The sequence below is a fragment of the Petaurus breviceps genome, unplaced genomic scaffold (genome assembly GCF_028583685.1).
Source record: "Petaurus breviceps papuanus isolate PSGF00001 unplaced genomic scaffold, PetGlider_PUasm1.0 191, whole genome shotgun sequence".
NCBI lineage: Eukaryota > Metazoa > Chordata > Mammalia > Diprotodontia > Petauridae > Petaurus > Petaurus breviceps.
Genome location: NW_027185811.1, coordinates 2696475 through 2722199, shown reverse-complemented (window position 1 = coordinate 2722199; position 25725 = coordinate 2696475). Strand labels below are relative to the sequence as shown.

The following is a 25725-nucleotide window of genomic DNA, read 5'->3' as shown; positions in this document are numbered from 1 at the left end:
ATTTCTTATAGAATTAGACCCCTCCTTTGCCCTTATCACATTCCACATAACTTATTTGTATACACGTCTTCTCCCTTTTTCATTTGTATCCTCAGTACCTAGCATACCACCTTGAACAAAACAGAAACTTAATAAAGTTTCCGTGACATAAATAGAATGAAGAGGTAGAACCTAATGCAGTCAGAGGGCTACAGATTTAGAATCAGAAGCAGCCTTAAAGTCATCTGATCTACCCTTCATTTTAATGGATGAGGAAACAGAGGTTGGGCCTTGCCCTCTGGTACATGTACATTAAGTGTCAGAGCTGGGATTGAAACCTAGGTTCTCTGACTCTTTGCTTCCTCCTAAGTATCTCTCCCACTAGGAATCACAGTGCAGGGAATATTTTGTAGGACTGCATTCCCTTCATCTCCTTCCTACTCCCATCCCAGGCTCCCCACTTCCTAAGGTGGTAATATCCAGCCCTCTCAATGTCAAATCTGCCCCACCCTCCTCGAGGCCCTAGCTGTACAGATTCTTGAAAACATAAAAGACCTGCTTGACCAACTAAGGTCAACAAAGGACTCCTTGATGCTATGGGGGCCCCTTCCTGTCACTCCCGCCCCGCTGCCCTCAGGGGCCCCAGTCTAGCTCTTGCCCCTCCCTTGATCAACAGGATCCAGGGAACTGCCAAGAAAATAGTGGGGGCTCTGACTTATTGAAGCCAACTCTGTGGCAGAAAGGGACAACATTAGCATTCTAACTAGACCCTCCCCCACTTTGATCTTTCCTGCTGTCTCCCCTTCCCCCCAACCTTTCTGGTGGTAGTGGAAGTACATCCATGTTTGGATATCTTCGCAAGAGGTTATGGGAGAAGGATGCTGTGAGTGCTGCCAACATGGCCTCTCCCCATAGCTCCTGATGCCAAAGCTGAAGGGTGGCCAAGTGGAATGGGGGAGGGGAAAGCAGAGGAGATATAGACAGCTATATGGAGCTTTCCAGCCCATTATTCTGGGGACCCCAAGCCATACCTCATTCTCCTAAGCCTATTCTTTCCTCTCCCTGCTCAATAATAATGACCATGGAGGGTCACTGCACCTCTTCCCTTGCTCTGACTTGACTCTTCAGAAGCAGTTTTACTCTAAAAAACTGAGGATTTCATAGTCCCAGAAGGTGGACTCCCCCCGCTCAAAGCCAAACAAACAACCAACCCTTTTGTACTAGTTTTTACACAGATATTCCAACCCTTGTTCAATGTCTGTTTGGCCTCTGGGTGACCCCAGAGCCTCCCATTTAGGGGATCTCTAATCAATGCCAGTCTGGCCTTCCAGATGACCACTTTCAACCCCCCCCCCCCAGCCCAATCTACCCTCACTGTTTCCATTTTTCTCCTCTCCTCAATCTTCCATGAATGAGAAATGTGAGACCGGATGTCAGCTGAGGAGTCAGGCAGGTGCCTGTACCTGCCAAAGAAAAGCCACCTTGTTTGCCCATGGTCTTTAGCTTCCAGTCCTGCCAGTACTCATGGTATTCACTGCCAAGCCCAGGGTAGGGCTGCGGGGTGATGACACAACTACCTCCTAACTAGTCTAACTGTTGCCACCAGGCCCATTCTCCCCCCTCCCCAACTCTCTGTTCCCAATTCGTGCCCTCAGTGCCCCTGACCTGGGCTTAACTGTCCAACATCCCTGCCTGGGGGCCAGGGGAAGAGCAGGCACATACAGATCCCCTGCAGGGGCCTGCCTGGCTTCTCATTGGCCTTGGCCCCCGGGACAGAAGAGGAGCAACAGGGGAGAGAGAGGGGTGGGAAAAGCCTGGGCAGGGAGGGAGGGAGGAGGTGACTCACATATTGGAAGGGAAGGATGATGGCCAGCAGGATTCCACTGAAGAACATGACCATGAGAAGTACAAAGAGGATGCCCTGGCAGGACGTGAAGTCAAACTGTGGGGGAGGGAAGCCAGGAGGGGAATCAGTTTGGAGGCCAATGCCGCCCCTTGTTCTCCACCCAGCTGTAGAGTTTTACTCATCCTCCGGATGTGGACTCCACATTGCCCCTTCCCCTGATCTCCTGTTTCCAAATAGCCCCAACCCTGCTGATTCCCACCCAGTCTGTGGTCTCCCCTCCCTCTCACTAGGGGTCCTTTGACTAACCTTGGTCTGGAAGCTGAACAGAGTCACGGAGAGGCAGACCAGGGCAGTGATCCCCAGACACAGAAGCACAGACTTGGTATTGTAGTAACTGTGGAGCAAGAATCTTTGTCACCTGGGCAGGCAGGACCTGGGGCCCAGGGCTAGGCCATATGGTTTGGGATCTCACCTGCCTCCCACTGACCTTTCTCTTTGGTTAGAATCAGAGCCCCTTTTCTCCTGAGTGGAGCCTGAAGTCTTTTCTTAACTGGGGCTCTCTACTTCCTCCCTCAGGACAGAGGACAGGATGATGAAGGAGGGCTCAGTTTCCCCAGGGAAGTACCCAGGAAGATCAGTTGAGGTCAAATCACACCCATAAACCCCCGCCCCTGTCCCGTGTCTAACCATCAGACATCTACATTTTTTTTTTTAAAGCAATTGGGGTTAAGTAACTTGCTCAAGGTTACATGGCCAGGTGTTTCTGGGTGGGTGCTGAGTGTCTGAGCCTGGGATTCGATCTCCAGGTCTTCTCAACACTGGAGCCGGTGCTCTTACTCGCTGTGCTACCTGGCCGCCCCTAGACATCTACATTTTTGAACATGGGTAAAAGTTGGTGAAAGTGACCCTCAAGGAACATTCTTGTAAGGAATCCCAAAGGGGTCAAGGTGTATGCTAAGAGAGGGTGTACACTGGTATCTCTGTGTGTATGTGCATATGTGGAACTTTGCCATGGTGATATCGGGAAGTTTAGGGACTGATTGCACATGCATATAAGCTACTTGGTGGAGAGACATGGAACTGATTATGATTGGCTCTGTCTGTCTTTTCCCTTCTTAGAAAGAAGAACTGATGCAGGCAGTTGTAAACTGAGAATTCAGTCTAGAAAAGGTAGGCCAGATTCCTCCATTTGCTGGAATTACCACTCTAGCATCCCCTCCCTCTTCCCTTTTTATTACCTGGACAACATCCCAGTGAGGTAGGCCATAGACAGGGTCTGCAATGAGAAATAAATTAGAAGGGAGAGCCCCAGGAGCTCAGGTTTTGGGGACACAGGCCCATTTTCTTTGAGTCATATCACTTGTATTTTGTTCCTCACTCCTTCCTCTCACCACCATTACTGGCCCCACCCCCAATCCCATTCCCTAGTCCCCAGGAGGGATGGATGTCATTCATCTCTGACTGAGGTGAGATCCTAATCCTAGCAGCTTCATTGAATGGTCTGGGAATTGACTTATCCAGTTAAAAGGTCCCCGGTGATTCCTGCTAGAGGTCAGGTGTGGAAGACAGAGACATCAGTTCTATATGAAAACTGCCCAGGAGACAGATCCCAAACTACCTTAACCTCCTGGAACTGGCATGTGTCCAGGTTTTTTCTCCTTATCATCATCTTGTCTCTACTTTCCAGCCCATCTCTAACTTAAATCTCTGCCCTTCACCCCCACACCAAGACCCTATCCCTCTCTTCTCCATATCTACCCTAAACCCAAAGTCCCTCTTGAATTATTTTTATAAACTACTGGATAAAGGATTGGAAGGGAAGCATAAGGAACTGTATGTATGTATATGCATGTGTATGTGTAACAGGGGATGGTAGGAATTGCAGCTTTTTTAAAAGGAGAATTGAGATAGCAATAGCCCTGTCCCCAAAGACATCATAAAGGCCACCCCTAATCTAAAGGTCTCTTAAAATCTTAAAGTCTATTCCCCTTAGTGGAAATGTTCTGGTGCTGATGGTATTCTGCCTCTAAATTTCAGAATCTCAAACCTCAGAGAGATGGGAAAACCATGCCCATGTCTGAGACCCCCTCAGCCCTTGTCCCAGCCCACCCTTAGCCCTTGCTTCCTCACTTACAAAGATGCTCAGGAGAATCAGGTTCCATGGGAAATATCTCCTGTAATACAAATTATAGAGATCAGAGGTAGGCCCACGAATTCCCTGGAGCCCCATTCACATTTATACTCTCACTCACATCTCAACTTTGCAACCTGGATCCTAACTCATCATTCAACTGGTCACTTTTATAAATCTTTTAAAAATGTTCTCCTGAGCTTCATAATACCAACAAATATGAACATTTCTATATATAAAAAAGAAAACAAAAAAAAACTATGTATGAAACTGCAAATCTCTATTTTGGACTGCTTTAGTTTTTAAAGAGTTTACAGTAACTTCAGCTCCTGAGTTTCAAAGTTGTCCTGCTTGTCCACCTCCCTTTGAACTTCCTTCTGTGATCTTTTATACATATTAAAAATGCTTCAATGACCCCCTTTTCTCTTTTCCTGGCATCATTATCATTACCCTTTTATTCCCCAAGTCCCCCACTCCAATTTTAAAATAAAAACCCTCTCTTGTAATGAATAAGCAGGGTCAAACAAAGCAAATCCCTATGTTGGTGATGCTTGCAAATATATGTCTGACTCTACACTTCTAATCCATTATCTCTTAGTGAGGAGGTGAATGGCATGCTTCATCACTGGTTCTCTGGAGTTAGGGTTAGCTACTGTATTGATCAAAATCCAACAGTCTCTCAGTTGCCATATCTTTTCTCAATTCTCATTCTTGTAGACCTTTCTGCAGACTTTGACTATCAACCACCTCTTTCCTTCTAAACATTCTTTTTTCTGGGTTTTTGTGACACTGTTTTTCACTTGGTTTTCTTCCTACCTATCTGATTACTCCTTTTCGGTCTTTTTTTGCTGGAGCAACATCCATGTAACATCCCCTAATTGTGTATACCTCAATGCTGTGTCCTGATCTTCTCTTCCATATCTATGCATTCTTACCTAGTGATCTCATCAGTTTCTATGAATTCAATTATCATCTATCCCTATGCAGATGACTCTATCTCTCTGTCCTTCCTTCCTTCCTTCTTTCTTTCTTTCTTCCTTCCTTCCTTTTCTTCCTTCCTTCTCTTCCTTCCTTCCTTCCTTCCTTCCTTCCTTCCTTCCTTCCTTCCTTCCTTCCTTCCTTCCTTCCTTTCTTCTCTCTTTCTCTCTCTCTCTCTTTCTTTCTTTCTTTCTTTCTTTCTTTCTTTCTTTCTTTCTTTCTTTCTTTCTTTCTTTCTTTCTTTCTTCCTTTCTTCCTTTCTTTCTTTCTTTCTTTCCCCTAGTCTTTAATTTGTTCTCCAGTCTCACATCACCAACTGCCTGTTCGATATTTCCAATCAGATGTCCTGTAGGCATCTCATACTCAACATGGCAAAAATTGAACTTAGTCTCTTTCCCCTTCAAACCCACTTCTCTTCCTGCCTTCTCTATTTCTGTCAAGGTCACCACCATTCTTACAGGCTCCCAGGTTCACAACTTTGGCTTCTTATTACTTTTGATTTCTCACTTTCACTCTCCCTCAACCCACATATCTATTCAGTTACAAAATCTTTTCATTTTTACCTTGTTAACACTTGGTATCTTCCCCTTCTTTCCACTCACATAACCACCATCCCTAATAACTTTCCCATGGATTACTGTAAGAGTCTCCCAATTTGTCTCCTGTCTTAAGTCTCTACTTTCTCCAAACACATAGTCAATCGCCAAAGTGATATCCCTATGTATAATACACATGTTACGCCCTTATTTGGTAAGCTGTAGTGGCCACCTATTATCTCTAGGATCAATTATAAACTCCTTTGGCATTTCAATCCCTTCCCAACTTGGTCACAACCTACCTTTCCAACCATATTACATATTACTGCCCTTCACTCACTCTCTGATCCAGCCAAACTGACTTTTTTATTCTTCATACATGAAATCCCATCTCTGTGGCTGTCTCCCATGCCTAGAATTAACTCCCTTTTCACCTCTGCCTCTTATAATCCAATATTTCCTTTAAAACTCAAGTGCTACATTATAAAGAAAATTTTCCTGGCCTGGGAAAATTTTCCTTCCCCTATTGCCTTTGATTTTATATACATATGTATAATATTTTGTAAACACATGTATAATATGTTTATTATATAGGTAAAATATTACAAATGTATCATATGTAAATTCTGTAAACACAGATATACTATATATGTTTACATACAATGTGTATGTGTATATGTATATGATATCTTTCCCTACAGAAGTGGTCTCTCTGAGGGCATAGGTTCATTTTTGTCATGGTATCCCCAGTAGCCCAGTTCCTGGTACCTAGTAGGGTTTTATAAATGACTGTTGACTGAGTAATTATACCAGAGGGCTAGATCCCTGCTGCTTCCTTAATTATCATATTATTTCCTGAAGACCTCTCCTCTCCCACTATTTTCCAATCTATATAAAGACAGGGCAAAAGAAGATCTTGATGGAGATAGAGGACAATTGGATCTTCAAAGGGCTGCATGGTACATGGGTCCCTAGGGTTCCAAACCCCAATTTCCCAATCCATATTCCATTTTTCCTCTCCATCTGGATGCCCCTTAAATGACCATACCTTGGTCCAGAACAGCAGGCCAGGATTAGATAAGTCATGAAGAACACAGCACTGAAAAGAGGAGAAGACAGAAAGCATTAGCCATCTGGTACCCAGAGCTAGGAGAGTGAGGAGCTGCTTCCCTTTCCTTCCCACCCTAAGCCTTCCCCAAGAGGGACACCTTTGGTGGAATTAAGAGAACTATGTGAGGTGGGGAAGTCTCAGAACTGATTCTTAACTGTAGGGAGAGCTTAATATTGTAGCATTTAAAAGTAGAAGGGAGGGGCAGCTGGGTGGTGGAGTGAATAGAGCACTGGCTCTGGAGTCAGGAGGACCTGAGTTCAAATCCATCCTCAGACACTTGACACTTAACTGGCTGTGTGACTTTGGTCAAGTCACTTAACCTCAATTGCCCTGCCTCCCCCCTCCAAAAAAAAAAGTAGAAGGGATCTTAAAGATTCTCTAGCTCACTATCCACCTCTTAATTATTAATTGTTAAGTAGCTGGCACCCAGAGAGGAGGTGCAGCATCTTATAGGCATGTAATGGAAATGCAAATTTAAAGATCTTCCCTGCCCCTAGGCTAAAGTGCACCTAGAGCCTGGGGTGGGAGGCTTGTTTTTCAGTAGATACTTCTTGATTGGCCAGTGGGTCAATAAGGTTGTTACATTCTCTGAGCCAGGAGAAGTAGCCCTGATGTGTAGCTTTGTTTTGGGGGCTCACTTTGAGAAGTGTTCTGTGATTTGATCTGGATTCTGGGAAGCCGTTGTCCAGAGCCCCCCCGGCTTTGAAAAACCCAGATGTTGAAACCCAGATGTTGACTGGGTATGGATGTAATGGTTGGACAGTTTGGAAATCTGTCTACTTGATCTGTTTCTGTCTTGATAATTCTGCCTGTATACTTTGAAGTTCGGGGTGCTGATCTTTTTCCCCTGAACAAGGTAAACGATATATGTTTGACTGGTTAAAGTAAGCTTGTTAACCCATTTTGAGTTGCTTTCCTTTAACAAAGCAGATCCAAGAACCTGTATGGGCAGCCACCCTGAGCACGCTTGGGGTGCTTGCTGCTACAAGGCAGTAAGCAGCAGAACTGTTGAACCCAGGGGCTCTTTCCACTATATCATGGTACCCCCATTATTTCCATGTAATTCAATTCAACAAGCATTTATTAAGCACCTAGTAGGAAACTAGGTGAGGAAACAGTCCCTGCCATCAGGGGACTTATATCCTACTAGATGAGGAAGGGTAGTAGGGGGGAGAAGTGGTATAAGTAAGGTGAATAAAAGTTAGTAGAGTAAGGTAAGAAAATACAAGATAATTTAAAGATAGAGAAAGGGCTAACGATAGGTTTTGGGATGCAGTACCCTCTGGGAAGGCTTTCCCAAGAAGGTGGCACCTGAGCTGAGCCTTGAATAAGGGTTCAGTGCAGAGTTGAGGAGGAAGTGCTTTCTAGGGATAGAGGGGACAGCATCTTCTTCCAAGGCACTAAGACAGGAGATATACTGCGCCCAGGGAATAGCTAGGAGGTTAGTTTGACTTGAGGGTAGGGTGTATAAAGGGGATTCATATGAAGTAAGTCTGAGAGGGTAGGCTGAAATAAGATTGTGGAAGGTCTTACATGCCAGACTGAGGAGTCTGTAGTTTATCTGGGGTGGGGTGGGGAATCTAGGGAGCTGCAGAAGGATTTTGACTTGGAGGATGATATTCTCATTTCTGTGCTTTGATTATTTTGGCAGCTCTTCAGAGAAGGGAAAGATTGGAAGTAGGGGGACTAATTAGGAAATTGTTATAACAATCCAGGGGACAAGAAGAGCCTGAATTAGGACTGTGAAAGATGCTGAAGAGGGAGGATCAACAAAATTTGGCAACTGAATGGATAGGGTAGAGAAAGGATATTGAGAAGTCATGTACGGCACTCCAAAGGTGTAGAATTGGGGAATGGAAGGGATAAGTATTTATTAAGCACCTACTATGTACCAGGAATATTCTAAGCACTTTTTTACAAATATCTCACTTAATCCTCATAACTCTGCAAGGTAGGTACTATTATTGGCCCCCATTTTACAGCTGAGAAAAGTGGGCAAACAGAAGTTGTGACTTGACCAGGATCACATAAACTAGTAAGTTACTGTTTGACTTTAGGCACATTGAACTTCCCCAAAACATTCCATTTCTAGGCATTTTCACCGGCTGTCTCTCAAGCTTGGAATTCTTTCCCTCACTAACTTTAACTCCTGGTTTCTATCAAGTCTAAGGTAAAACCCCTCCTACAGGGATCCTCTTTGGATTCTCCCCTTAGTTTGAGCACTTCCCCTTTCTTGATTATCTCCAATTTACCCTGTGTTTAACTTGTTTGCACATAGTTGTTTGTCTCTCCCATTAGACTGTAAGGTCCTGGAGAACAGGGATTGTCTTTTCGTTTTCTTTGTGTTCCCAAATGTATGGCTGGCACATAGTAGGTGCTTAATAAAAACTTTCTGACTGACTGAATCAAGGAATGGGGAAATTTGGAGGATTGTTAGATTTTTGAGGGAAAGATAATGACTGAAATGAGGGTTTAGAAAATGTTGAGTTTGAGATGTCAATGGTATATCCAGGTAGGGATATCCAACAGGCAGCTGGTGATATGGAACTGGAGCTAAGACACTAGTATTAGTTATAGAGATTTGGGAATCATTTATAAAGAGGTGATAATTGAACCCATGGGAACACTTATAACCAAGGGAAGGTGAAAAGAGGGACCAGGATAAAAGACATAATTAAAATTTATTATATTAAAAATAGTTTGAAGGCAAATGTTCTTTTTTTTTTTGGAGGGCAATTGGTGTTAAGTGACTTGCCCAAGGTCACACGGCTAGTTTTGTGTGTGTGCGTAAGTGTCTGAGGCTAGATCTGAACCCAGGTCCTCCTAACTGCAGGGCTGGTGCTCTATTCACTGTGGCACCCAGCCACCTAGAAGGCAAGTGTTCTTAACTGTTTTTGTAATCTGGTAAAATTTACAGACTCCTTCTGGGGATAATGTTTTTAAATGTATAAAATAAAATTACAAGATTATAAAGGAAGCCAATGATATTGAAATACAGTTATCAAAATGGTGATTAAAACCCCCCTGCTTTAAAAGGCAGAGGAAGAGCTAGAAGAATTATAATTAGAGAGAATAATTTTAGAGTCCAGGTTAATGGAGGTAATATGAAAGATGGGAAATGGTGTGATACAAGGTATGACCATCCTTGGGGGTAAATGAAATAGTGAAGATACAGTTGAAGAAGTTGATTAACTGTAACCCAGGATATTTGAGGGATCATTAACATGGATACTGAGGGCAGTGAGTTGAATACTAAACTCTTCAAGAAAGGAGGAAGAATGACCTGGAGGTCAGTAGATTGCAGTAACAAGAATACAGACTGGGTGGTATAGATGATACAGGTGTGGGGCAAGTGACCCTCAAAGGAGGAGGGGTTCTTAAGTAAAGATCATGAAGTGAGAGCAGGGAAGTAACAGTGAAGAGTTAGCAGTCAGTATGACTTTTCTTCCTCCTATTCCGGTGTATTGGTGAGCATGAATGAAAGGGGCACCTCAAAGAAAGCACGGCCAAGAATGTCACTAGTACCTTCTAGGGGGCATAATAGAAGGGCAAAGCAGAGAAAGAGAAGGACCGGGGAGGGGGAGGGCTGAACCAAGAGTAAAGACAGGGGAAGAAGGTTTTGATCTGGCAGATGGTGACTAAGTCACAAGGCTTAAGAAAAGAGATGGGCATAGCATCGAATGAGGCTCTCAGTCAAAATCCTCCATAATCTGGGCTTCTGTGTAATGATTAGTTCTAGGGAAATAGGATGAGAGGATAGAAGACAAGCCTAGTCCGAGTATGGTCCCTAGCACCTAGTCCTTGTACCACCTTCTATTTTGTCTACCCTGAATAAAAATGCATATCTCTACCTTCTATCTCCAAGGCTGCACAAAAAAAGGCTCTGAAGAAATCCCTGCTTAGATGTAAAAGAGGAATAAAAGTCACAGACCCCAAGGTTTTCCTTGACTTCACACTTAGCTCCAGGAGCCATCACTTGGCGGGCCAGCCTCTGTGAGTCTCCACAGTGACATGAGCCGATAGAGGTGTGTGATGTTACATGCTCAGTGCCCAGCAGTGTCTGGCATATAATTAATCTTTGTTGATTGACTGAAATCTTCAGTTTGCTTCACAGTCCCTGTGGTACTTCCTATCAGTAACCTTTCCTCCTGATCTCCCCAGCTACCAGTGCCCTCCCCAATTACTTGGTATTTTTACCTTGCCTGTACTTTTTATGTCTTGATAGAATGTAAACTCCATGAGGCAGAAACTTTTTCCCATTCTTTTTTAGGCTTTGTATCCCTGGCACCTAGCATGGTCAGTGCCTGGCACATTAAGTCCTTAATAAATACTTGCTGATTGATTAATCTGTAATACCTGATTCAATTCTCTCACATAATATATATAATTCATATATACTTTATATACTCTCATATGTATGTGTATATATATTCTCATGTATATGTTAATATATACGAGTAATATAGACATATGTAATACACACACATATATGATGTGTATATGTATATAATATGTGTGCACACACACATATATAGACCTCCATCTTCTATTATCCAAGCTCAGTAGTTACCTGCTCTTTTACTGTTTTCTTCCTAAGGACTATCTCTTATAGTTTTTATCATACGTATAGCCTCCCGAAGATTATCTCAACCCCCAGTATCTAAGTAGATTGAAGTCAGGTGAAAGTCTCTTGTCTTTTTCCAAACCCAGCTCCAGCTCAAGATTCTTCACTTCAAAGAAGACTTCCTTGTCTAACTGTGAACCTAGGATCCAATTTCGTCCAACTCCTGAACTTGAATTGTCTGGAATTCTGTCTCAAAAGTTCTAGTGAGGTTATTAGACACTGCTAGGCATTGTGGTGCATACAAAGAAACTCTCTCCTCATGGAACTTATAATCTAGAAAGTGAAATAAAATACACAATCATTTATACCATAAAGCAGTAAAGGCAATACAAATATCGCATGAGTAGAGGAAGGTAAGTGCTACCAGATCACAGAAGAAGGATGGTGTGAATTGGAGGTGGCATTTGAGCTAGGCTTTGAATGAGGAGGGGAGGAGGAAGGGGAATGAGGAGGAAGAGGGAGAGGGAAGGAGAAAGGGGAAGAGGGAGGAAAAAGGGAAGGGAAGGTGGAGAGAGAGGGGGGAAGGGAAATGGGAAAGGGGAAGGTTAAGAGGAAGGAGAAAGGGAAGGGAAGGGAAAAGGGGAGGAAGAGGGATAAGGGGAAGGGAAGGAAAAGGGAAAGTAGCAGAGACAAAGGTTAAGAGGCAGAAAAGCAGAGGACACATTATAGGATTAGTATATATTCTATTTTGACAGTTCTGGAGGATTTCTGTAAAGGAAGTTTGTGTGAGGAAAGGTAGGCTGGAGTCAAATCAACAAGGTCCTTGAACACCATGCTTAGATCTTTTTTTTTTATAATTTTTTAAAAGTTTTTTTTCATGCTTAGGTATTAAAAAAATAATGTGATGACAATCCATGGGATTTGAGGAATGGAGTGACACTATCAGTGTAGGGTCATTGGAAGAGTAATTTATCGGTCACGTGTAGGATGGGGCAGAGGGGTGAGTAAAGAGGTTATGACAGCAGTCTGAGAAGGAGGCAAGGAGAACCTTCGCTGAAGGTGGGGGAGTGGAAAGAAAGTGATGGATCCCTCGAGATGCTAAGAGTATAGGACTTGATTACATGCTGGGCCGGGATAGAGAGATGCTCCAAGCTTTCTCACCTGGATGACAGAAGCACACCTAACAAAAACTGGCAAGTAAGCAGGAGGAGCAAGTTTCATTGGTCAGGTGATAAGTGCAATTGATTCAGTCATTTCAGGTATGTCTGACTCTCCGTGACCCCATTTGGGGTTTTCTTGGCAAAGATATTGGAGTGGTTTGCCATTTCCTTCTCCAACTCATTTTACAGATGAGGAAACTGAGGCAAGTAGCGTTAAGTGACTTGCCCAGGGTCACACAGCTAGTGAGTGACTGAGGGTGGATTTGAACTTAGGTTTTTCTGACTCCAGGACCTGCACTCTATCCACTGCACCCCTTTTTCCCCCTAATTGAGGGGAATTTAGGACACACTAAGTCTAAGATACTATTGAATTTAATGTCCACCAGGTAGCTAGAAATCTGGGTCTGGAGATCATAGCATCCTGACCTTGGTTTACAAATGAGAGAACTGAAGCATACTGAGGTTAAATGATTGACCCACGGTCACACAGGAAGTAGCAGAGCTGGGGATTTGAACCTGGGTCCTCTAACTCCAAATCTGGTGCTGGTTTCATCATCCTCCACTACCTCCTTTATGCTTTTGGGAAATCTTCCACTTACACATAGGTGACATTAGAAGCTGTGGGACTGGAGAGTGCAAGAGAAACAGGGTAGAAAGAGAAGGGGACTAAGGTCATAGAACCTTCAGGGATACCTAAATTTAAGAGGAAGAAGAACCAGTGAAACACCCCGAGGAAAAGGAAAGGAACCTGAATCCTGCAATACTATGGAAGGTGAGGGAGGCTAGTGCTTCAAGAAAGAGGGCCAAATGCTGTAGAGGGGCATCTCAACAGCTCTCATCCAAAGGTTGGGGGGTTGTTCTTTTGTTTTGGCTGACCTAACTCCCTACCACCGTTGGAAGCCCTCCCTGGCTTCTGCTCTGGCTTTTCATGACTCTCCAGCTACAAAGAAGCTACAGAGAAAGATGGAGACCAGACAGAAAGTCAGGACAGCTGAGTGGGGCTTTGGGAGGGAAGGTGTCATTCCTCAAAGTAAGGAGGTGGGGAGGTAGGAGGAGAGGCTGAGTCAGGAGGGAGGTGAGAAGAGCCACAGGAGCATGAGACTGAGTCCCCAGGCTCAGGCTGAGTACCTGATCCACAGGGCTGTTTACAGACTGCCAGGAAAGGAAAATTAAACTCCCCTGAGGCCAACAAGCAAACCGAGGCAGCCAGGTGTCTTGGCCAGGCTCCTCAGAGATGGAGGGTCCTGGGCACTCAGAGCAAACCAAGATAACCAGATACACACCCCAGGAACGCCGACAGCAGTCTGCCAAGGTTCCAGACAGCTTTGCTGGGGGTTGGGAGGATGGAACAAGAACAGAACTGTGGGGAGGCTAGCCAGGGAAGGCTGCCTGGAGGAGTTGGGGAGGGTGCCCTGGATGGCAACTTGAGGTTTGGGCCAACACAAATAAAACTAATGCTTCACACCCTCTTCAGCCCTGAGTTTTTCTCCTTTCTTTCCTCCCCACTCCCATCTTCACACACACACACACACACACACACAAACACACACACACACACCCATGATTAATTGGCACTGTGTGCTGTCTAGTACCACCCCCTCTCCCCTTGTAGTCAGGAGAGGAGGTTTCTGCCATCATGTTCACAGAAATTTCTCTCTTGCTACCCAGTCTGTAATGACCACATACCTATTTCCCAAGGTTATATCCCTCCCAAAGCTTTCTCCATGGCCCCCTTTCACCCTGGTCCCCCCCCCCCCCAGCCCAGCCAAGTTGGATCAGAGAAGCCCAATTGGAGCTGACAGTCTGAGTCTCTCCCCAGACAAAAATTCCCATAGCAACTCATGCAGAGGACCTGTGAGAGCCAGGGCCAGGGAGATTACATTTCTCATTAGACTTGATGCCTCATTTCCATGCAGCCCTGGTTATATGGGCCAAAGCTTATTTACTAGGCTGGTCCAGCACAGGATGCTACGCATGACAAGGGAACCATGCCAACCAGACATGCTGCTGGTCCCAGGGAGACCTCATTAGCTTGGAAGCACATGCAGGAGAAAAGTAACCCTTAGGGCACCTGTCCTTCCCTTCTCCATACATAGAGCATATCCCTGGGGGAGATTTCTTCCAAACCCTGCTTCCTTAAGAGAGGTCAAACAGTTGGAATCAGGGGAGCATCTGCAAGCTGGGTGTCAGTGGGAGAACCTTCCTCACCAGTCTAGCACCCTTACGGGTGGTAGGGGCAGAGTTCTGGCTGCTTTGAAACTCTTGGGGGCAGATGGCTCTAGAGGAGGGGGCTGCTCAAGCTTAACCTGGAGCCCATGACCTTTAAAATATTTTAATAACTATATTTCAAAATAATCAGGTTCCTTTGCATTTTTGCAAAAAAAAAAATTGTAAACAAATTTGCACTTTTTCCATTTTTTCCTAAGCGTTTTAAAATCATTCTTCTGAGAAGCGTTATATAGGCTTCACAAGTCTGCCCAAAGGGTCCAGGACACAAAAAGGTTAAGAACTCTTGGCCTTGACAGATTTTTGTCATCTCTCAGTTGAAGGTGGCTATATCCCATGTAGTCTGCCACTGTTTTCTAGGGTAGCTCAGAGGTCCAATTTGGAGCAGGATTGCCAATCTGTTCCCAAAGTGAGTTACCCGTCTAGGGCTCTATCCTTGTTTCCAAAGGAGGAGGGAGATGAGGGGGTAATCAATCATGGCATACCCTGAAAGATGGAGGACACTGCAGGATTAAATCCAGATTTCTCAGTCAGGTATTCAAAAGGCCTTCCATAATCCACTCCCAATCTGCCTTTCCAAATGCACTACTTTCCTATGTAAACAAACTAACTCAGTGTGGCATAGTGTAAAGAATGGTTCCTCTGGAGACAGAGAACCTGGGTTCAAGTTCTGATCTTGGCACTTCATTATAAAACCTTGGCCAAGTCACTTTTAATCTCTGCCTGTCTCAGTTTCCTCAACTGTAAAATGAGAATCATGGGGTTGATGTGAAGATCAAATGAAATTATATTTATAAAGCACTTAACACAATGCCTCGTGCTCAATTAATGTCTGTTCCCCTCCTACCTAAGGCTCAGGGAAGTGACTAGTCCAGGATCACAAAGCTAGTAAGTATCTGAGGACAGATTTGAACTTGGGTCTTTGAACTTAGACACACTATCCACCACATCTTTACATTACATGGTCAAAAGAGTCAGCTACACGAGATGATAACCTTTGAAGTTTCTTCTCTGTAAATCTATGATCCTGTCAATGCTACGTGCTGTTCAGACTCATCCATTCACTGAAGCCTGAACAGACAATGAGGATTCCCATGTTGGTATCTTTGATCCTCTTCCTGGAATATCTTTCCTAACCTCTTTATCTATGCCAACCTGCTCTTCAGTGCCCCAGTCCTTCAGGACGTCTTCCCTAAATCTTCTCTTCCCCTCTTCTTCCTGGGAGCTCCCATAGCATTTAATGTCGTTTGGCACTAATCAAATATTTCCTTGTATTACTAGTTATCTTTTTCACATGTGATTTGTTTCCCTGATGATATTTTAATCTGTTAAAGGGCAATGACCTTTAAAGGTACCTCTCCTTTATCACCCACAGTGCCTAGTAGGGGTGCTCAGTAAATACTTCTCGAATGATTAATATTGTGGTGATGACAGTTCTGTTCTGGGGTTTTTCCCTCCGCCCCTCCTCCCTCACCCAACTGGCTCCCCAGCCCCAGCCCCCAGGAACTCCCAGAAGCTAAATTTACACGAGCAAATAGTTTAGACAGTTCAGACAACAGTACAACCTCAGTCTACCTTGATAACTGAGGTCAACGCGTATTTTTTTGCTGGAATTATATAGATCCTTTGCCTGTATAGACTTGGTCAGAATTACTCAACTGATCCAAACCCATTCCCCTCATTTTACCCACTTCTTTATTAGAGGGCTAGGATTTGTTTAGAAAATTAAGTAGGTAGCTAGCAAGGGGATCACCCCCAAAATTGCTACCACTGTCAGCATTCTTTCTCACAGCCAGGATCCCATGACCAAAGTTTCCTTCTCTAAGTGGGTTTTCCCTTTCTTCAGGGGATGAAAATAACCCCCAAGGAGAAAAGTCTAGCTTTGTTAACATCTAAGCATTATAGAAACGTGATCTGTCACAGTGGAGAGGCTAGTAAAGGAGGTTCCCAGGCCAATGCCTCTCTTCAACTGGCCACCACTCAGGCTCTTAAACCACTTAAATCCCATACACCTAGAATGCCCTGGAATAGAGGGTGAAAGATTTTGGGGGCTGTTGTATTTTCCCCTTTACCTTTGGAAGGCAGCGTGGTAGAGCGGGAGGAGTATTAGATTTGGACTAGGCAGACTTGGTTTCAAATCTTGGCTCTGACCCTTATTACCTCTGTGACCTTAGACCAGTCATTTACTCTCTGGGCCTCAGTTTCCTTAATAGTAAAATGAGCGATGACCACTAAGGTCCTTTTTATCTTTTAACCTATGAGCCTGTGACAATTGAACTCAGTACGATGATTGTTATTTGGTAAGCTCTTTTTATTAGGTGTTTTATAAATTTTGTGTTATAAAACTGTAGTAAATTCTTAATTTTATTTGAATAAAATAGGAACTAATAAAATTATCTGTAAATGTTGTTTTATGAAAAACATGGAAGAAGCGTGGCCATTTTGATCATAACAAAGATGGACAATGTTTCACAAAAAATTAATGAAAATTTGGAAACCACTTCCTAAGGTCCCCTTTTAGCCCGAAATCCTAGGATTCTACATTATCAGTGTTGCTGAGTTTCCAATTTCTGCCACCAGAACCTCTCTGAGGGCTTTGATTGGTCCAGATCTCTCTGAGAAGGAGAAGGTCCAGGCCCTCTCTAATGGTAGAGGTCATGGGATACTCCAGAGAACATATGTGCTGGGCCCTCATCAGAACCTGGTTCTCTGTGTCTGACACCTCTTAGGTAGTGAGAGACAGTTTGGGAGTTCCTGGGGGATCAAGGTCTCTATGTCTAGAGCCCCTGGAAAATGGTTTCCTGACCCAATCCAGGAGTAGGCCCACTTGCTGTACTCACTAGGATGCCCAGTACCAGGCTGGGTTGCTCTGAACATACATCTTGACTGGTTCACTGCAGGAGAGAGAGAAAGGGAGATAAAGATTAGATATGTTCTATTTCTTTTCCCCCGTCTCAAGCCCCATTAAAAAAGGCATTTATAAAGATCCATAGATAATATTTCTCAAACCTGGCTTTCTTTTAGACTGCTACTTGAGATGCCTAATGTGGGCATGGATCAAAAAGCCTGAGTCCTGGGCCTGGATCATCCATTTAGGTAATTCTAGGGCCAGAAAAGATCCTGCCCACCTTTTTCTCTCAGGCCTTTCCCCTTGGACCTCCAAAACACACCTGCCCCTTCCTTTGGCACTAAACTTGGAGAAGATACAGAGTTCCTCCCCAGAGTGAAAGAGAGCTAGCTATATATTTTAGACCTGTCACATGATTTATTACACCTCTACCATCTAATTTCTTTTCTTTTTTTTTTTTCTGATCAGAAACCATTTATTCCTTGCCTGCTTTCTATGTACAAGGAATTATACCATGTGTTGGAAATACAGAGATAAAAATGAAGTAGCCCAGGTCCTTAAGAAACCTTAAGGATTCTCTTGGAGGAAACAAAGAAAGAATTAATGAAGAATATAATTGAATAAACAAATTCAGAATAGGAAGTGCTTAAGCATCAGTAAGGAAATGATTTTTATCCTTTATAAATCTGTTAGTGTTATAGATTCTTTTTTTTTTTTAAAGCAATCGGGGTTAAGTAACTTGCTCAAGGTTACATGGCCAGTTATTTCTGGGTGTGGTGCTAAGTGTCTGAGCCTGGATTTGATCCCCAGGTCATCCCGACACTGGAGCCAGTGCTCTTACTTGCTGAGCCACCTGGCCGCTCCAGTGGTATAGATTCTTAGTTCAGAAGTCAGGGCCCTTGTGAACCTTTTATTATATGAGAATATATCCATACTGTTTTCTCCAGGCTTTCCCCTCAGTCTTGTCAAATCTGTTATTAGAATTTGTTTAGGAGAATATAAGCTTGCCATGATTCACCCTTTGTATCACCAGGAGTAGCAGTGATTCAGAATGCTCTTCAGTTAGTCTGATTTTTAAAAAAATTTTTGCTTTTTTGGAGGGGGATGGTAGGGCAATTGGGGTTAAGTGACTTGCCCAAGGTCACATGGCTAGTTTATTTTTGTGTCAAGTGTCTGAGGCCGGATCTGAACCCAGGTCCTCCTGACTCCAAGGCCGGTGCTCTACTCACTGTGCCACCTAGCCACCCCCAGTTAGTCTGATTTAACTGTTCACCCTCCTCCTCCCCATCCTGATTCTCTTTAAAATTTCATTTCTTATTATGAATGACAGACATGAAAGTTTCAATACACAAAGAACGTTGAAAAAGAGAGCACTCTACCATGTAATTTCTTCAAGGAGGCTGCTAGGTAGCACAGGGAGTAGAGTACAGGATTTGGAATCTGGAAGACATGAGTTCAAATCCTGCCTCTGACATTTACTAGCCGTGTGACCCAGGGCAAGTCCATTAATTTCTTACAGCCTCAATTTCCCTATTTGTAAAATGGGAACAATAACAGCACCTTCCTTACAGGGTTGCTATTAGGAGGACCAAAGGAGATAATATCCGCAAACCTTAGAGCACTACATAAATACTAGTAGCTATTATTATTGTTGTTATTCAAGTTCTGATGTTTCTCACTGCTTTGTGCCTATGTGTCTGCTCTAGTGGTACCCGCCAGCAAACATGAGGAATCTGTCTTCTTCCCCTGGCGGAAGGAAAAGCTGAACCCACAGGCCAGACTCACCAGAAAGTAAAGAGAGCCACAACTCCTACAGTCATTAGCAGCTGGATCATTAGGATGGAGTAGACCTATGAGGAAAGAAGGTAGAAGGAAGAAGGGGTACTGAGCAATAGGGAATGACCTGGCAAGCCTAGGCCTACCCACATGAGTTATAGATGGGAGGCTAACTTTCCATGCAGTCTTAAGAACAGGTGACACAAGCCAAGACCTGAATAGCTGGACTAGACAGATCCTTACTCTTCTGGGAGATACTGGAAAGGGAAGGGAACTGTCGTAGGAAGCAAAAAGGGGTCGAAACATGGGGCCCACTGAGGGAAGGCTGAAGGGGCTGATCCAGCTTGGAGAAAGGAGGAGGGCCACAGAACATTAAATATCCAGTTTTTCCCTAAAGATGGGAAAGGGGATATGGAGAAAGGGACTACTTACCTTCCTGACAAATACTCTTCTCACGTTAGGATCATCCCAGCTGAAGGTGGTGAAGATCTCAGGGTCTCCAGAGTACCCACCACTTCCATAGCCAGGGCTGCTATCTGTAGAGAAGGCATTAGATCATGGAGCACAGCTGACTTTATGTCCTTATTCCTTATTGTCCTTATTCCCCATGCTTCTCCATCAGCCCTATCCCTGAACTTTCAAACAGGCTGTTCATTACTCTTCTTTGAAAACCCTTTTCCCTTTCTCCCTCATTTACATGCTATTCCATGAGCCCCTCTTGAAGAACCTTTCCCTGACTTCAACATCATTCCCAAGATTCCAGTTTCCTTCTGCTCAGCACTGACATCCAGAGCTCTGCTTTACAATTGCTTTATCAGTCTTTGACTTTTTGTTCTGTGTGTTTGGTACGTCCTACCTCCCCCAATAGACTTGGACCCATCACTTTTATTCAGGTGGTTCTCAAATCTATATCCCTGATCTCACTCTTGGAGTTATCTCAATAAACATTTATTTTTTAAATTAAATTATTTATTTTTAATTTTCAAGATTCACTTCCATAAGTTTTAAATTTTCTCCCCTCCCTCCCCGAGATGGCTTGCAATCTGATATGGGCCCCACACATACATTCCTATTAAACACTTCTTCACATTAGTGATGTTGCACAGAAGAATTATAATGAATGGGAAAAAGCATGAAAAAGAAAAAAAATAAAACAAAACAAAAAAAGAAAATAGTCTGCTTCGTTCTGCATTCTGACTCCATAGTTCTTTCTCTGGATGTGGCTGGCATTTTCCATCATGAGTCCTTTGGAATTGTTTTAGGTCCTTGCATTGTGGAGAAGAGCTAAGCCTAACAAAATCAGTCCTTGCACGCTGTGGCTCACCAAACATTTATTAAGCACCTACCATATTCCTGATCTATATCTTCCACAACCATCTCCAACTGTATCTCCAACAGTTTCTCAAATTCAACCCATTCAGAGCCAAGCCTTTTCTCTTTCCCCTAAAAAAATTCCCACCACTCCTTCTAATGGTACTTATAAAAAAAAAAAAATCACTGATATCACCATTCACCCAATCTTTCATGCCTGTAACCTTGGAGTTATTCTCAACTCTTCTCTTTCCTACCTCTCTCATATTCAGTCAATCAGTTGTCAAGTTCTAGGTGGCACAGTGAATAGAGCGCTGGCTCTTAGATCAGGAAGACTTGAGTTCAAATCTGGCCTCTGACACTTGCTAGTTCTGTGACTTTACTATTTGCCTCAATTACCTCATCTGTAAAATGGGGATGATAACAGCACTTATCTCCCAAGGCTGTTGTGAGGATCAAATTAGATAATCATTGTAAAGCACTTAGCATAGTGCCTGGCACATAGTAGTGTTATATAGATGTATTATTTTTATTTGTTGTTGTTGAGCCTTGTCTGACTTTCCATGACCCCATCTGGGTTTTTCTGTGGCAAAAATTTGCCATTTTCCTTCTCTGGCTCATTTTCCAGATGAGGAAACTAAGGCAAATAAGGTCAAGTGACTTGGCCAGGGTCACATGGCCAGTAAGCATCTGAGGCCAGATTTGAATTAAGGAAGAAGAGTCTTCTTGACTCCAGGCTCAGTGCTCTATACACTGTGCCACCTAGCTGCCCTAATTATTATTATTAAGTTCTGTCAATTTCATTGGCTTTCATATTAACTTTCTAACTAAATGACTACTGCAGTAATTTGCTGACAGTCCTTTCTGTCTCCATTCTCTCCCTTGACTAAATCTGTCCTTCCTACCATGGCAGATGTATCCTTTTTTGTACCCTGCATGTACACAGTAGGCACTAATTATGGTTGCTGATTGATTAATCTATTCATGTTACTCTTTTACTAAAAAATGACTTCCCACCGCTATACAGTCCTTTTTCTCTATGTTATTGTACAATCCAGCCAGATGGTACAGTGGGCCATCCCTGGGGACAATGTGCATTTCCCCGTTTCTAGGCCTTTATCCTCTCTTTTTCATATGCCTGGAATGTTCTTCCTTTTTTCACCAACTTAAGTGCTAAAGATGTCTTCCCCAATCCTGAGAGTCAATAGTAAATAACCATCCCCATCTTGGACCTAAGATATCACTTTGTTTGCATTTCTGTATCATTTTTTATTTTAGTTATTTGTATATGGGTTATGTCGTCCTAATAGACCACAAGTTCCGTAAGTGCCAAAACTTTGTGAATCTAAACTTTACACTCTTTCAGCATACCCCAAACTTCCTGGGATTAGTTAGTCCTCAGTGAGGGAGAGTGCTGGAGATAGTTGAACACTACATCCTGACCTCAGAATTACCTTGATTCTCCTTGTGGAATTCAAGACCAAAAGAAACTCCTAGTGGATATATCATTAAGAGATAATGTCAAGAATATGGTGAGGTAGGATCAGCTCGGGGACTGGGTGATTTTCAAATATGGGCAGCATTCTTTCCAAGCCCCAGGAGGTCCACAGAAAGCTTTTCAAATGCCCCCCAACTCAAGTAGCTGGGGGCCTGATGAGGGCAAGTGTCTATGGTGGGGGTAGGGATTATAGTTCATCCAACCTTGCTGACCTAACGGTTCAGAAGAAAGTGGACTAATTTTCTAGCCCTTTTCTGCCTTGTCCATTCCTCAAGGCTGAATCTGCTCTCCCAGTAATGGTCTTGGGTATATCCTGAAATAGGAGGATTTGAAGAAGGCAGGTCTGGAGGAACTCCTTGTTACCCCTTAAGGCAATTCTGGAGTCCTTAGAAACCTTAATTTCTAAGCCTCTCTACTGTCCTCTCTTTTCCTTCCAACAATAAGTAGAATCAGAGACCTATATTGCTCACTCTTACGTGATGAAGGGGCTATCCTATACCCATTCTTCAGCATCTAAGCCAAGAGAGAAGCTGGGCCTGGAGTCAGGAAGACCTGCATTCAAATCCAACCTCAGACACTTACTAGCTGTGTGACCCTGGGCAAAGTCACTTATCCTCTGTCTGCCTCAGTTTCCTCAACTATGAAATGGGGATCATAATAGCACTTACTTCCCAGGGTTGTTGGGAGGATTAAGTGAGATAATATTTGTAAAAAGCTTAGCACAGTGCCTGGAACATAATAAGCATTTAATAAATGCTTATTTACTTCCTTCCCCTTTCTCCCAAATCCTCTTTCTCTCCTTAATCCCTAACTCCTTTAGTTAAGACTAGTGATGAGAGTGGGAATGGTCACAAAAAGTGGAAGAGGTGGGGAGGAGGAGAAGGTGATAGGTTCTAGTGTTTCTGTGGTGTCTTCTATGCAAACAGATCCTTTGGATTGGATTGACCCACACAGAGGCCCTAGTCCCCAGTTTTCCCCTTACACTGAGCAGAGGACAGGGGAAGTCATAGGGAACCTTCAGGTACTTTCTGAGTACCTTTCTGTCTATTTCATGGATCTGGGGCTGAAGCTGTGGGCAGGAAAGAATAAGGTAAGAATCTGGAAGGAGAGCAGGTCATAGGACAGTGTGACAAAAGAAGCCAGGGCAGAGATTGGGTCTGGGCTGCAGAACCCATCTAGTCCAGAATATTGAAGCTAGAGAAATACCAAGTCTTTTATCTATCCCAGTGAAATGCCCTTTCTGGGAAAGAATATAAGGCTGGATATGGGAAATTCAAAAGAAAATGAAGACATTAAGAGATGTCACCAGGGGTAGCTAGGTGGCACAGTGAATAGAGCACTGGCCCTGGAATCAGGAGGATCTGAGTTCAAATCTGACCTCAGACACTTGACTGACTAGCTGTGTGACTTTGGTCAAGTCAATTAACCCCAACTGCCCTCCAAAAAGCAAAAACAAAAAAAAAAACCATATACACACACACAAAAACCCCATAGAGATGTCACCAGAAAATAGTTTAGAGGACACTATGCCCAGGTCCTGTTTCCTTGTGCCATCTAATCTAGTCAACTCCCATGATTCCCTGCTGGCCTTTCAACCATTCAAAATCCCAAACACGTATCCATACTTTATCCATTGCCACCTCTGAATCTTCACAAGCCATTATCCTTACCTACGACGGCGTCTTCTCTCTTTTGGACTCATCATTCCCAGAATTGTTGGATGAACTCCTCTGTATTAGAAAAACCTTCTCTTCTCCTTCTTTTCTCTTTCCTACCCCTTCCCCACTTTGGATAGGGATCCAATACCCTGATTAGCAATTCCTAGTTTGGTCCTTAGTTCTGTCTACCTGTCCTGCCCTTCTGATCAGCCTCTTCAAGAACAGAAGCAGTTATGTCTGTGCCCTCCTTCCATTACCTTAAATTTTAGGAACCGGGGCTAATTGATACCATTATAACAATGATACAGGAGACTGCTTCCATACTACTTCTTTCTAAATTTTTGTCAGGTCTCACCACCCTTCCAGTTTGGGGATACTCACTTGGGTCCACGTAAGCCCAGCTGGGGTGAAAGGGTACAGTTGGGGCTGGTGGAGGGAAGGCCCCAGCCTTCAGCCCCTCCCCTGAGGTAGCTTCCTCATAAGTAGGAGGGGCCAAGGGAGCTGATGGAGTCTCCTTCTTCTCTCCATTTGCCTGTTGCTGCCCCTCCGTCCCAGGGGCCTTGTTAACCACAGAAACCTGTGGAAAATGAGCAGAGTCAGTCATTAAGGAGGAAAGGAGAAACATGTCTTGACAGACAGAGACACACACACACAGCACAATTCTTATATCACTTTGTTCCTTGGGGAATGAGAGGGAGGGGAAGCAGACCATTTTCTATTTCCTTTTAAAAAATAGTATTTTATTTTTTCCCCAGTTACATGTCAAGAAAATTTTTAGCATTCATTTTTACAAGAGTTTGAGTTCCAAATTTTTCTTTCTTCCTCCCCTCCTCTCTTCCGAAAATGGTAGGTAGTTTGATATAGTCTATACATGTGTTATCATGTATATGTATATATATATATATCAAAAATATTTACATATTAGTCACAGTTGTGAAAGAAGAAACAGATCAAAAGGGAAAAAGAGCCACAAGAAAGAATAAAGTGAAAAAAATATGCTTTAAGCTGCATTCAGAGTCTATCAGTTCTTTATCTGAATATGGGTAGCATTTTCCTTCTTCAGTCCTTTGTACTTGTCATGGATCATTGTGTTGCTGAGAAGAGCTGAGTCATTCATAGTTGATCATCACACAACGTTGCTGATACTGTGTACAGTGTCTTACCAATTCTCCTCATTACACTTTGTATCAGTTTGTACAAATGCATGTTTTTCTGAAATCTGCCTGTTCATAATTTCTTACTGCATAATAATATACCATTACATTCATATACCACAGCTTGTGCAGCCATTCCTCAATTGATAGGCATCCCCTTGACTTCCAATATTTCTCCACCACAAAAAGGATTGCTATAAATATTTTTGCACATGTAAGTACTTTTCTCCTTAGCGGAATTGCTCAATCAAAAGGGTATGCACAGTTTTGTAGTCCTCTGGGCATAGTTCTAAATTGTTCTCCAGAATGGTTGGATCAGTTCACAATTCCACCAAAAGTGTATTAGTGTCCCAATTTTCCCAACCCTTCTCCAGCATTTGTCACTTTCCCTCTTCTATCATATTAACCAATCTGACAGGTGTGAGGTAGTACCTCAGTGTTGTTTTAATTTGCATTTCACTAATCAAAAGTGATTTAGAGCTTCATATGTCTATCGATAGCTTTGATTTCTTCATATGAAAATTGCCTATTCATATTCTTTGACCATTTATCAATTGGGTTATGGCTTGTATTCTTGGAAAGTTGACTCAATTTTCTATATATTTTAGAAATGAGGCCTTTATCAGAGACACTTGCTGTAAAGATTGTTTCCCATCTTTCTGCTTTCCTTCTAATTTTGGTTCCATTATTTTTGCTTGTACAAAAGTTTTTAAATTTAATAACCAAAATTATCCATTTTATATTTGTAATGCTCTCTATCTCTTGTGTGGTCATGAATTCTTCCCTTCCACATAGATTTGACTATTCTTTGCTTTGCTAAGTTGCTTCTGGTGTCATCCTTTATGTCTGACATATCATGACAAAGGTCTGTAATATATAACTTTTCTAATATTCTATTTACCTCTGTTTCTTTCTTGTTTATTTTTGGTTGGATTTATTGAGTTCTGAA

General features: G+C 43.1%; 1 protein-coding gene across 1 annotated transcript in view; it reads right to left on the bottom strand.

The window, feature by feature from the left end:
* FAIM2 (Fas apoptotic inhibitory molecule 2) overlaps window positions 1–25725 on the bottom strand; it is a 68904-nt gene that overhangs the window by 27277 nt on the left and 15902 nt on the right. Inside the window, exons 2-10 of the mRNA XM_069092591.1 lie at window positions 24004–24199; window positions 19588–19691; window positions 19165–19229; window positions 17372–17425; window positions 6519–6569; window positions 3960–3999; window positions 3064–3101; window positions 2132–2219; window positions 1826–1921 (exon numbers count right to left, since the gene is read on the bottom strand). Coding sequence (XP_068948692.1) covers window positions 1826–1921; window positions 2132–2219; window positions 3064–3101; window positions 3960–3999; window positions 6519–6569; window positions 17372–17425; window positions 19165–19229; window positions 19588–19691; window positions 24004–24199 — 732 coding nt within the window. The remainder of the gene's footprint in view (window positions 1–1825; window positions 1922–2131; window positions 2220–3063; window positions 3102–3959; window positions 4000–6518; window positions 6570–17371; window positions 17426–19164; window positions 19230–19587; window positions 19692–24003; window positions 24200–25725) is intronic.